At 63.8% G+C, this 12,451-nt stretch overlaps 2 protein-coding genes and 1 long non-coding RNA gene across 3 annotated transcripts; all 3 read right to left on the minus strand.

The window, feature by feature from the left end:
• Window positions 1-700: 700 nt before the first annotated feature.
• On the minus strand, window positions 701-3,629 carry APOC2 (apolipoprotein C2). The gene is made up of 4 exons (XM_065654695.1): window positions 3,610-3,629; window positions 3,184-3,255; window positions 1,894-2,029; window positions 701-937 (listed from the first exon to the last, which is right to left on the minus strand). The coding sequence occupies exons 2-4, from the start codon at window positions 3,245-3,247 to the stop codon at window positions 847-849; spliced, it is 291 nt and encodes a 96-aa protein (XP_065510767.1). The 5' UTR covers window positions 3,248-3,255; window positions 3,610-3,629; the 3' UTR covers window positions 701-846.
• A 2,486-nt stretch (window positions 3,630-6,115) lies between these two features.
• LOC136000741 (uncharacterized) lies at window positions 6,116-12,451 on the minus strand. Its single transcript, XR_010607747.1, has 4 exons — window positions 12,440-12,451; window positions 11,694-11,744; window positions 9,553-9,699; window positions 6,116-6,446 (listed from the first exon to the last, which is right to left on the minus strand). It is a non-coding gene; the product is annotated as an uncharacterized LOC136000741 (long non-coding RNA).
• On the minus strand, window positions 9,717-11,534 carry LOC136000740 (DNA-directed RNA polymerase II subunit RPB1-like). Its single transcript, XM_065654693.1, has 3 exons — window positions 11,400-11,534; window positions 10,706-11,028; window positions 9,717-9,795 (listed from the first exon to the last, which is right to left on the minus strand). The coding sequence occupies exons 1-3, from the start codon at window positions 11,532-11,534 to the stop codon at window positions 9,717-9,719; spliced, it is 537 nt and encodes a 178-aa protein (XP_065510765.1).

The raw sequence follows: 12,451 nt of genomic DNA on the forward strand, positions 1-12,451 counted from the left end.
GCTGCACTGGTCTGTACTGGTTTATACTGGTCTCTACTGGGATTTAGAGGCCAGGCAAGGCTGTACTGGTCTATACTGGTCTGAACTAGGATCTAGAAGCCAGGCAGGGCTGCACTGGTCTGTACTGGTTTATACTGGTCTGTACTGGGATCTAGAAGCCAGGCAGCGCTGCACCGGTGTGTACTGGTTTATACTGGTCTATACTGGTCTATACTGGTCTGTACTGGGATCTAGAAGCCAGGCAGGGCTGCACTGGTCTATACTGGTCTGTACTGGTCTGTACTGGGATCTAGAAGCCAGGCAGGGCTGCACTGGTCTATACTGGTCTGTACTGGTCTATACTGGTCTGTACTGGTTTATACTGGTCTCTACTGGGATTTAGAGGCCAGGCAAGGCTGTACTGGTCTATACTGGTCTGAACTGGGATCTAGAAGCCAGGCAGGGCTGCACTGGTCTGTACTGGTCTGTACTGGTGTGTACTGGTCTATACTGGTCTTTACTGGGATTTAGAGGCCAGGCAGGGCTGCACTGGTCTATACTGGTCTGTACTGGTCTGTACTGGGATCTAGAAGCCAGGCAGGGCTGCACCAGTGTGTACTGGTTTATACTGGTCTATACTGGTCTATACTGGTCTATACTGGTCCCACACCCCCCCCCCCGCCAAGAACAAGACCCAGCAGCACCTTTACTGGGAGGGGGGACACACGATTTACTGGGGGGGGTGACACCAACCGGGGGGTGGTGACACAAACCCGGGGGTGGTGACACCAACCCGAGGGTGGTGACACCAAACTGGGGGGTGGTGACACAAACTGGGGGGCAGGGGACGGGCCCCCCGGTTGGGGGTCACTGCTCCCCCTGCCACCAGTGGTAGAGCTGGTCGCTCAGGATCCCCGTGTAGGTCAGAACGGCCGAGGTGCCCCTGTCATAGGCGTCCCTGGGGACAGGGGGACGTTGGACGTGGGGACGGGGACGGGGACACGGGGGGACGGGGGGACAGGGGGACATAGGACATAGGACATGGGGATATGGGGACAGGGGGACAGGGGGACATAGGACATGGGGACATGGGGATATGGGAACAGGGGGACAGGGGGACATAGGACATGGGGACATGGGGATATGGGGACAGGGGGACAGGAGGATATTGGGGGCAGAGGTGGCACCACCATGACGCCCCCTGTCCCCATGTCCCCCTGTCCCTATATCCCCCTGCCCCATATCCCCATGTCCCCCTGTCCCCATGTCCCCCTGTCCCCATATCCCCATGTCCCATATCCCCATGTCCCCCTGTCCCCATATCCCCCTGTCCCCATGTCCCCCTGTCCCCATATCCCCCATGTCCCCATGTCCCCATATCCCCCTGTCCCCCTGTCCCCTTGTCCCCCTGTCCCCATGTCCCCTGTCCCCATATCCCCATATGTCCATGTCCCCATGTCCCCCTGTCCCCCTGTCCCCATATCCCCCCTGTCCCCCTGTCCCATATCCCCATGTCCCCATGTCCCCATGTCCCCCTGTCCCCATGCCCCCTGTCCCCATGTCCCCATATCCCCCCTGTCCCCCTGTCCCATATCCCCATATCCCCATGTCCCCCTGTCCCCCTGTCCCCATGTCCCCCTGTCCCCATATCCCCCCTGTCCCCCTGTCCCATATCCCCATGTCCCCATGTCCCCATGTCCCCCTGTCCCCATGTCCCCCTGTCCCCATGTCCCATATCCCCCTGTCCCCCTGTCCCATGTCCCCCTGTCCCATGTCCCCCTGTCCCATGTCCCCATGTCCCCCCGTCCCATATCCCCCATGTCCCCATATCCCCATGTCCCCCTGTCCCATGTCCCCATGTCCCCCTGTCCCCCTGTCCCCTGTCCCCCGTCCCCCCGTCCCGTCCCCTCTCACCGCAGCCTCTGGGGGGCTCCGGGCACGCTCAGTCTCCCCCACAGTTCTCGGGTCACCTCCCCCACGCCCCCCAGGTACCCCCAGAGGGGGGAGGGGCGGCCGGGGGGGGGCGGGGCCGAGGGGGCGGCGCCGGCGGCTGCGGGGGAGGGGCCGGTTGGGGGGGGCGGGGGGGCGAGTTGGGGGGGTCTGGGGGTCCGGGGGGGCAATATTGGGGGGTCTGGGGGGGGCAATTTGGGGGGGTCTGGGGGTCCCTGGGGGTCGATTTTGGGGGTTCGGGGTCCGGGGGGGTCAATTTTGGGGTCCCTGGGGGTCGATTTTGGGGGGTCTGGGGGTCCCTGGGGGTCGATTTTGGGGGTTCGGGGTCCGGGGGGGTCAATTTTGGGGTGTCTGGGGGTCGATTTTGGGGTGTCTGGGGGTCCCTGGGGGTCGATTTTGGGGGTTCAGGGTTCGGGGGGGTCAATTTTGGGGTGTCTGGGGGTCCAGGGGGGTCGATTTTGGGGGTTCAGGGGGTTCCGGGGGGGTCAATATTGGGGTGTCTGGGGGTCCGGGGGGGGCAATTTTGGGGGTTCGGGGGGTTCCGGGGGGGTCAATATTGGGGTGTCTGGGGGTCCGGGGGGGGGCAATTTTGGGGGTTCGGGGGGTTCCGGGGGGGTCAATTTTGGGGTGTCTGGGGGTCCCTGGGAGTCAATTTTGGGGGTTCAGCGTTCGGGGGGGTCAATATTGGGGTCCCTGGGGGTCGATTTTGGGGTGTCTGGGGGTCCCTGGGGGTCGATTTTGGGGGTTCAGGGGTCCGGGGGGGTCGATTTTGGGGTCCCTGGAGGTCGATTTTGGGGGTTCAGGGGGTCTGGAGGGGTCAATATTGGGGGGTCTGGGGGTCCCTGGGGGTCGATTTTGGGGGTTCCGGGGGGGTCAATATTGGGGTGTCTGGGGGTCCCTGGGGGTCGATTTTGGGGGTTCAGGGGGTCCCTGGGGGTCGATTTTGGGGGGTCTGGGGGTTCCAGGGGGGTCGATTTTGGGGGTTCCGGGGTGGTCAATACAGGGGGGTCTGGGGGTTCCTGGGGGTCTATTTTGGGGGTTCAGGGGGGTCAATTTTGGGGTGTCTGGGGGTCGATTTTGGGGTGTCTGGGGGTCCCTGGAGGTGGATTTTGGGGCTTCAGGGGGTCTGGGGGGGTCGATATTGGGGTGTTTGGGGGTCCAGGGGGGTCGATTTTGGGGGTTCAGGGGGTCCCTGGGGGTCGATTTTGGGGGTCCGGGATCCGGGGGGGTGAATTTGGGGGGGGGGGGTCTCACCGTCCCAGATCAGCAGCAGCAGCAGCGCCGCCACCACCCGGGTTTTGGGGGGACCCCCGGCCATGATTCACCCTATGGGGGGGGGGGGGAACCCCAAAATTAAAAGGGGGGGTTGTCCCTCCAAATCCCCCCCAAAACCCCATCCCCTTTTCCCCCCATTTTTGGGGTCCCCACCCCCTTCCCCCCCCCATTTTGGGGTCCAACCCCCCCCCAAAACACCCACTCCCCTCCCCCACCCCATTTTTGGGGTTCATCCCCCTCCCCCACCCCCTTTCCCCCCCCCATTTTTGGGGTCCCCACCCCTTTTCCCCCCATTTTTGAGGCTCAACCCCCCCCAAAACACCCCCTCCCCTCCCCCACCCCCCCCTTCCATTTTTTGGGGTTTCCCCCCCTCGTTTCCCCCCATTTTTGGGGTCCCCCCCCCACCTGCTCCGTTGGTCTCGCTCTTCCCCTCCCCCCCCCGCCCCGGTTCCCCCTTTTATGGGGGTGGGTGGGGGAGGGGGAGGGGCCGGGGGGGGCAAAGTTCGGGGACACGGGGCGGGGGGGGGGAGGGGCCAAGGGGGGGGGGGGGAGGGGCGAGACGGGGGGGGGAGAGTGGGGGGAGGGGCGGGTTGGGGGGGTGGGGAATTTGGGGTGGGGGAGGGGCGGGATTTGGGGGCAAAATTTTCGGGGTGTCCCCCCCATATTTCTGGGTCCCCAGCCCCATATTTTCGGGCTCCCCAGCCCCATTTTCGGGGTGCCCCCCCCATTCTTGGGGTCCCCAGCGGCTTATTTTGGGGTCCCCAGGGCCATTTTTGGGGTGTCCTCCCATATTTTGGGGTCCCCAGCCCCATTTTCGGGTGTCCCCCATATTTGGGGTTCCCACCCCATTTTCGGGGTGTCCCCCATATTTCGGGCTCCCCATCCCATTTTTGGGGTGTCCCCCCATATTTCTGGCTCCCAGCCCCATTTTTGGGGTGTCTCCCTGTATTTTGGGCTCCGAGCCTCTTTTTCAGGGTGTCCCCCATATTTTGGGCTCCCCATCCCATTTTTGGGGTCCCCATCCCATTTTTGGGGTGTCCCCCATATTTTGGGGTTCCCACCCCATTTTCGGGTGTCCCCCCATATTTCGGGCTCCCCATCCCATTTTTGGGGTGTCCCCCTGTATTTTGGGGTTCCCACCTCATTTTCGGGGAGTCCCCCCATATTTTGGGCTCCCAGCCCCATTTTTGGGGTGTCCCCCATATTTTGGGCTCCCCATCCCATTTTTGGGGTCTCCATCCCATTTTGGGGTGTCCTCCATATTTCGGGCTCCCCATCCCATTTTTGGGGTGTCCCCCTTTATTTTGGGCTCCCAGCCCCATTTTCAGGGTGTCCCCCCATATTTTGGGTTCCCCATCCCATTTTCGGGGTGTCCCCCATATTTTGGGGTTCCCACCCCATTTTCGGGTGTCCCCCCATATTTCGGGCTCCCCATCCCATTTTTGGGGTGTCCCCCGTATTTTGGGGTTCCCATCCCATTTTTCGGGGTGTCCCCCATATTTTGGGGTTCCCAGCCCCATTTTCAGGGTGTCCCCTCATATTTCGGGCTCCCCATCCCATTTTTGGGATGTCCCCCACATCTTGGGGTTCCCACCCCATTTTTGGGATGTCCCCCATATTTTGGGTTCCCACCCCATTTTCGGGGTGTCCCCAATATTTTGGGGTCCCCATCCCATTTTGGGGTGTCCCCCCATATTTCGGGCTCCCAGCCCCATTTTCGGGGTGTCCCCCATAGTTTGGGTTCCCCATTCCATTTTTGGGGTCCCCATCCCATTTTTGGGGTCCCCACTCCATTTTCGGGGTGTCCCCCATATTTCGGGCTCCCCATCCCATTTTTGGGGTGTCCCCCATATTTCGGGCTCCCCACCCCATTTCGGGGTGTCCCCCCCACCCCAAACCCACAAGACCCCCCCGACTCTCTCATCATCCTTTATTGGGGTGCGAGGTGGGGAACGCCCCGAATCACTATCTCTGGGGGTCCCCAGCCCCATTTTTGGGATGTCCCCCATATTTCGGGCTCCCCATCCCATTTTCGGGGTGTCCCCCCATATTTTGGGGTTCCCATCCCATTTTTGGTGTCCCCATCCCATTTTCGGGGTGTCCCCCATATTTCGGGCTCCCCATCCCATTTTCGGGGTGTCCCCCCCACCCCAAACCCACAAGACCCCCCCGACTCTCTCATCATCCTTTATTGGGGTGCGAGGTGGGGAACGTCCCGAATCACCATCTCTGGGGGTCCCCGGCCCCATTTTCGGGGTGTCCCCCCATATTTTGGGCTCCCCATCCCATTTTTGGGGTCCCCATCCCATTTTTGGGGTGTCCCCCATATTTTGGGCTCCCCATCCCATTTTTGGGGTCCCCATCCCATTTTTGGGGTGTCCCCCCATATTTCGGGCTCCCAGCCCCATTTTCGGGGTGTCCCCCATATTTCGGGCTCCCCATCCCATTTTCAGGCTCCCCATCCCATTTTCGGGGTGTCCCCCCGTATTTTGGGGTTCCCCCCCATTTTCAGGTGTCCCCCCATATTTTGGGCTCCCAGCCCCATTTTTGGGGTGTCCCCCATATTTCAGGCTCCCCATCCCATTTTCGGGGTGTCCCCCCATATTTCGGGCTCCCAGCCCCATTTTTCGGGGTGTCCCCCATATTTCGGGCTCCCCACCCCATTTTTGGGGTGTCCCCCATATTTCGGGCTCCCCATCCCATTTTCAGGCTCCCCATCCCATTTTTGGGGTGTCCCCCATATTTTGGGGTTCCCACCCCATTTTCGGGGTGTCCCCCCATACTTCGGGCTCCCCACCCCATTTTCGGGGTGTCCCCCATATTTTGGGCTCCCCATCCCATTTTCAGGCTCCCCACCCCATTTCGGGGTGTCCCCCCCACCCCAAACCCACAAGACCCCCCGACTCTCTCATCATCCTTTATTGGGGTGCGAGGTGGGGAACGCCCCGAATCACCATCTCTGGGGGTCCCCTCCCCATTTTCGGGGTGGGGGTCCCCCTCAGGGCTCGTGCGGCGGGGGGTCCCCGCGGGCGCCGCGCAGCGCCGCCCAGCGCCGCCGCAGCTCGTCGCCGTCGCGGTGGAGCCTCCGGCGCAGTTTGCGCCCGTAGGCGACCCCCCGACTCTTGAGGTCCCCCCAACTCTGCTCCAGCCACGCCCGCAGCTCGGCGCCGTATTCGGCCGCCCGGGCCCGCGCCGCCTCGGCCTCGGCGGCCACGTTCCGCGCCACGGACGTCACCAGCTGCCTGCGGGGACAACGCGGGGACACACGGGTCAGCCGGGGGACCCCCGGCTCCAGACGGGGGACCCCCAAGTCACTACGGGGACCCCCAAGTCCCCATGGGGCCTACAGTGTCCTATGAGGTCCCCTTGGGGCCCCCAAGTCTCTATGGGGCCTGGGGTGTCATCTTGGGGTCCCCAAGTCACTACGGGGACCCCCAAGTCCCCATGGGGCCTATAGTGTCCCCTTGGGGTCCCCAAGTCACTACGGGGTCCCCCAAGTCACCACGGGATCCCCCAAGTCACTACGGGGTCCCCAAGTCCCCGTGGGGCCTACAGTGTCCTATGGGTCCTATGGGGTCCCCTTGGGGCCCCCAAGTCCCTATGGGGCCCATGGTGTCATCTTGGGGTCCCCCAAGTCACTACGGGGTCCCCCAAGTCACCAGGGGGTCCCCCAAGTCACTACGGGATCCGCCAAGTCCCTATGGGGCCTGGGGTGTCATCTTGGGGTCCCCAAGTCCCTGTGGGGTCCCTCAAGTCCCTACGGGATCTACCCAAGTCCCCATGGGGCCTAAAGTGTCCTATGGGGCCTATGGGGTCGTCTTGGGGTCCCCAAATCACTATGGGGTTCCCCAAGTCCCTACGGGGTCACCCAAGTCCCTATGGGGCCTACAGTGCCCTATGGGGCCTGGGGTGTCATCTTGGGGTCCCCAAGTCACTACGGGGACCCCCAAGTCCCTACGGGACCCACAGTGTCCCTATGGGGCCAATGGTGTCCCCTTGGGGTCCCCAAGTCCCTATGGGGCCCGTGGTGTCATCTTGGGGTCCCCAAGTCACTACAGGGTCCCCCAAGTCCCTACGGGACCCACAGTGTCCCTATGGGGCCTTGGCGCCCCCTTGGGGCCCCCAAGTCCCTATGGGGCCCATGGTGTCATCTTGGGGTCCCCAAGTCACTACGGGGACCCCCAAGTCACTACGGGATCCCCCAAGTCCCTACGGGATCCACCAAGTCCCCGTGGGGCCTACAGTGTCCCTGTGGGGCCTACAGTGTCCCTATGGGGCCTATGGGGTCCCCTTGGGGCCCCCAAGTCCCTATGGGGCCCATGGTGTCATCTTGGGGTCCCCAAGTCCCCATGGGGCCCATGGTGTCATCTTGGGGTCCCCAAGTCACTACGAGGTCCCCCAAGTCCCTACGGGATCCACCAAGTCCCCATGGGGTCCCCCAAGTCACTACGGGATCCACATTGTCCCTATGGGGCCTATGGTGCCCCCTTGGGGCCCCCAAGTCCCTATGGGGCCTGGGGTGTCATCTTGGGGTCCCCAAGTCACTACGGGGACCCCCAAGTCCCTACGGGATCCACCAAGTCCCTATGGGGCCTACAGTGTCCTATGGGGCCTATGGGGTCCCCTTGGGGCCCCCAAGTCCCTATGGGGCCCATGGTGTCATCTTGGGGTCCCCGAGTCACTACGGGGTCCCTCAAGTCACCACGGGGTCCCCCAAGTCCCTACGGGACCCACAGTGTCCCTATGGGGCCTATGGGGTCCCCTTGGGGCCCCCAAGTCCCTATGGGGCCTGGGGTGTCATCTTGGGGTCCCCAAATCCCTATGGGGTCCCCAAGTCACTACGGGGTCCCCCAAGACCCTATGGGGCCTACAGTGTCCTATGGGGTCTATGGGGTCCCCTTGGTGCCCCCAAGTCCCTATGGGGCCCGTGGTGTCATCTTGGGGTCCCCAAGTCACTACGGGGTCCCCAAGTCCCTATGGGACCCACATTGTCCCCACGGGGCCCACAGTGCCCTATGGGGCCCACGGCCTTTGGGGTCCCGTCCTCCCCAATTTTGGGGTCCCCCCTCTTTTCTGTCTCCCCCCATTTAATTCTCCCCCCCAAATTTTGGGGTCCCCCCCCTATTTTATGTCCCCCCCCCCCGATTGTGGGCTGTGTCCCCCCCATTTTTGGGGTCCCCCCATTTCTTATCCCCCCCATTTTCTGTTCCCCCCCATTTTCTGTCCCCCCCCCATTTTTGGGGTCCCCCCCCTTTTTTATCCCCCCCATTTTTTACCCCCCCCCCCATTTTTTGTTCCCCCCACTTTTGGGGTTCCCCCCATTTTTTTAATCCCCCCCCATTTTGGGGTCCCCCCCCATTTTCTGTCCCCCCCCATTTTCTGTCCCCCCCCCATTTTGGGTTGCCCCCATTTCATGCCCCCCCCAGTTTTAGGGTCCCCCCCCATTTTATGTCCCCCCTAGTTTCTGTCCCCCCCCATTTTTGGGGTTCCCCCATTTTATATTCCCCCTGTTTCCTGTCCCCCCATTTCCTGCCCCCCCATTTCCTGTCCATTTCCTGTCCCCCCGTTTCCTGTCCCCCCGTTTCCTGTCCCCCCCATTTCCTGTCCCCCCTGTTTCCTGTCCCCCCATTTTCTGTCCCCCTATTTCCTGTCCCCCCCATCCCATGTCCCCCCATTTCCTGTCCCCCCCATTTCCCGCCCCCCTATTTCCTGTCCCCCCATTTCCTGCCCCCCCACTTCCTGTCCATTTCCTGTCCCCCCATTTCCCGCCCCCCCATTTCCTGCCCCCCCATTTCCTGTCCATTTCCTGTCCCCCTATTTCCTGTCCCCCCATTTCCTGTCCCCCCCATTTCCCGCCCCCCCCCATTTCCTGCCCCCCCATTTCCTCCCCCCCCTACTTCCTGTCCCCCCGTCTCCCGCCCCCCCCATTTCCTGCCCCCCCCCCATTTCCTCCCCCCCCCCCATTTCCTCCCCCCCCCATTTCCGGCCCCCCGGTGCCCCCCCGCTTCCCGCCCCCCATCCATTTCCGGCCCCCGGTGCCCCCCCATTTCCTCCCCCCCCCATTTCCGGCCCCCGGTGCCCCCCCGCTTCCCGCCCCCCCCCATTTCCGGCCCCCCGGTGCCCCCCCCATTTCCTCCCCCCCCCATTTCCGGCCCCCCGGTGTCCCCCCCATTTCCTCCCCCTCCCATTTCCGGCCCCGGTGCCCCCCGCTTCCCGCCCCCCCCCATTTCCGGCCCCCCGGTGTCCCCCCCATTTCCTCCCCCCCATTTCCGGCCCCCGGTGCCCCCCCCATTTCCTCCCCCCCCATTTCCGGCCCCGGTGCCCCCCCGCTTCCCGCCCCCCACTCACCGCGCCCCGCGCAGCAGCGCCCCCCCCCGCGCCGGGGCCGCCTCGCGCTCGGCCCCTCCCCCCAGGAGGCGCCACCAGCCGCAGGGGGGGAGGGGCGGGGGGAGGGGGGGGCGGGGCTCGCGCTGGGGGGCGGGGCCGCCCCGCGACCTGGGGGGCAGCGGGGGTCAGGGGGGGGGCACTGGGGGGGGCACTGGGGGATACTGGGGGGACAATGGGGGGCACTGGGGGGGGTACTGGGGGGAACTGGGGGGACAATGGGAGATGTTGGGGGGCACTGGGGGGTACTGGGGGGGTATACTGGGGGGCACTGGGGGGGATACTGGGGGGACAATGGGGGATACTGGGGGATACTGGGAGATACTGGGGGGCACTGGGGAGATATTGGGGGATACTGGGAGATACTGGGGGATACTGGGGGGGGCAATGGGAGATACTGGGGGGCACTGGGGGGGTACTGGGGGGATATACTGGGGGGACAATGGGGGATACTGGGGGATACTGGGAGATATTGGGGGGCACTGGGGAGATATTGGGGGGCAATGGGGGGCACTGGGGGGAACTGGGGAGATATTGGGGGGACAATGGGAGATACTGGGGGGACAATGGGGGGCACTGGGGGATACTGGGGGGACACTGGGGGATACTGGGAGATATTGGGGGGCACTGGGAGATATTGGGGGGCACTGGGGGGACAATGGGAGATATTGGGGGATACTGGGGGACACTGGGGGGGACAATGGGAGATGACGCTGGGGGATACTGGGGGGCACTGGGGGGGCAAGGGGAGATATTGGGGGGACAATGGGGGAACAGGGGGGGATACTGGGGGGATACTGGGGGAAACTGGGAGATATTGGGGGGACAACGGGGGGAACTGGGGGGCACTGGGGGGGTACTGGGGGATACTGGGGATACTGGGGGGACAAGGGGGGGAACTGGGGGACACTGGGGGACACTGGGGACACTGTGGACATTTGGGGGACACTGGGGGTGACACTGGGGACACTGGGGGACACTGCGGTGACAATGGGGTGACAATGGAGAGACACTGGGGAGACATTGGGGGGACACTGGGGTGACATTGGGGGGACACTGGGGTGACATTGGGGACACTGGGGTGACACTGGGGTGACATTGGGGACAATGGGGGGACAATGGGGTGACACTGTGGGGACACTGGGGACACTGTGGACACTGGAGGGACATTGGGGTGACATTTGGGACACTGGGGAGACATTGGGGTGACACTGGGGTGACACTGGGGACACTGGGGTGACATTGGGGACACTGGGGGTGACACTGGGGGGACATTGGGGACACTGGGGTGACACTGGGGTGACATTGGGGACACTGGGGTGACACTGTGGGGACACTGTGGACATTTGGGGGACAATGGGGGGACATTTGGGACACTGGGGGGGACACTGGGGACACTGGGGGAGACATTGGGGACACTGGGGTGACATTGGGGTGACACTGGGGTGACAATGGGGACACTGGGGTGACATTGGGGACACTGGGGTGACATTGGGGTGACACTGGGGACACTGGGGTGACACTGGGGGGACACTGGGGACATTTGGGGGACAATGGGGGACACTGGGGTGACATTTGGGACACTGGGGGGGACACTGGGGACACTGGGGGTGACACTGTGGGGACACTGGGGACATTGGGGACACTGGGGGGACATTGGGGACACTGGGGGACACTGGGGTGACACTGGGGACACTGGGGTGACATTGGGGTGACACTGGGGTGACAATGGGGACACTGGGGTGACATTGGGGACACTGGGGTGACAATGGGGGGACACTGGGGGGACACTGGGGTGACAATGGGGACACTGGGGTGACACTGTGGGGACACTGTGGACATTTGGGGGACAATGGGGTGACATTGGGGACACTGGGGGGGACATTTGGGACACTGGGGGAGACATTGGGGACACTGGGGTGACACTGGGGGGACACTGGGGACATTTGGGGGACAATGGGGGGACATTGGGGACACAGGGGTGACACTGGGGTGACACTGGGGTGACATTGGGGTGACACTGGGGTGACAATGGGGACACTGGGGTGACATTGGGGACACTGGGGTGACATTGGGGTGACACTGGGGACACTGGGGCCACTGACCCGCCAGCAGCGCCGCTGCCACCAGCGTCACCCAGAACTTCATGGGGACACCTGGGGGGGGGGGACACACACACAGGGGGGTCCCCAAAGTGTCCCCAACGTGTCCCCAACGTGTCCCCACCCCCCCCCGGCCCCAGCGCGGCCTTTGTCCCCAAGCCCTGGCCCTTGGCCCCAACGTGTCCCCAATGTCCCCACCCCGCCCCCCCCCCCCCCCCGTCTGTCCCCACCCCCCGTGTCCCTTGTCCCCAACCTGCCCCTTGGCCCCAAAAGTGTCCCCAACCCCACCCCCAAAGTGTCACCGACGCGTCCCTCCCCGTGTCACCAGTGGCCCCCAAGTGTCCCCAATGTCCCCACCTTGTCCCCAAATGTCCCCAAAGTGTCCCCAGCCCTCCATGTCCCCCAATGTCCCCAACTCCCCCATCCCCAAATGTCCCCAAAGTGTCCCCAGTGTCCCCACCCCCCCATGTCCCCAACCCGCCCCTTGTCCCCCAATGTCCCCAATTGTCCCCTCGTGTCCCCAATGTCCCCACCCCCCCATGTCCCCAACCTGCCCCTTGTCCCCAATGTCCCCAAATGTCCCCAATATCCCCCCCCATGTCCCCAACCCCGTATCCCCATCGCATCCCCCCCCCCCGACAATGTCCCCAACCTGTCCCCAAAGTGTCCCCATCGTGTCCCCCAACCTGCCCCTTGTCCCCACCCCCCCCCCACCCCCCCCGTGTCCCCACATGTCCCCAAAGTGTCACCTGCGCTCTCGG

This window comes from Caloenas nicobarica, chromosome 34 (assembly GCF_036013445.1).
Source record: "Caloenas nicobarica isolate bCalNic1 chromosome 34, bCalNic1.hap1, whole genome shotgun sequence".
Classification (NCBI taxonomy): Eukaryota; Metazoa; Chordata; class Aves; order Columbiformes; family Columbidae; genus Caloenas; species Caloenas nicobarica.

What these genes read in the sequence shown, in the direction of transcription:
- APOC2 (XM_065654695.1), bottom strand. Translation starts at nt 3,247, where the DNA reads ATGGCCGGGGGTCCCCCCAAAACCCGGGTGGTGGCGGCGCTGCTGCTG. An exon ending in GCTGCTGCTGATCTGGGACG is followed by an intron (nt 2,030 to 3,183) that starts GTGAGACCCCCC and finishes CCTCCCCCGCAG; the next exon opens with CCGCCGGCGCCGCCCCCTCG. An exon ending in GGAGCCCCCCAGAGGCTGCG is followed by an intron (nt 938 to 1,893) that starts GTGAGAGGGGAC and finishes CCCTGTCCCCAG; the next exon opens with GGACGCCTATGACAGGGGCA.
- LOC136000740 (XM_065654693.1), bottom strand. Translation starts at nt 11,534, where the DNA reads ATGTCCCCAGTGTCCCCCCAGTGTCACCCCAGTGTCCCCAATGTCTCC. An exon ending in GTCCCCACAGTGTCACCCCA is followed by an intron (nt 11,029 to 11,399) that starts GTGTCCCCATTG and finishes TTGTCACCCCAG; the next exon opens with TGTCACCCCAATGTCACCCC. An exon ending in CCCCACAGTGTCACCCCATT is followed by an intron (nt 9,796 to 10,705) that starts GTCCCCCCATTG and finishes TTGTCCCCCCAG; the next exon opens with TTCCCCCCAGTACCCCCCCC.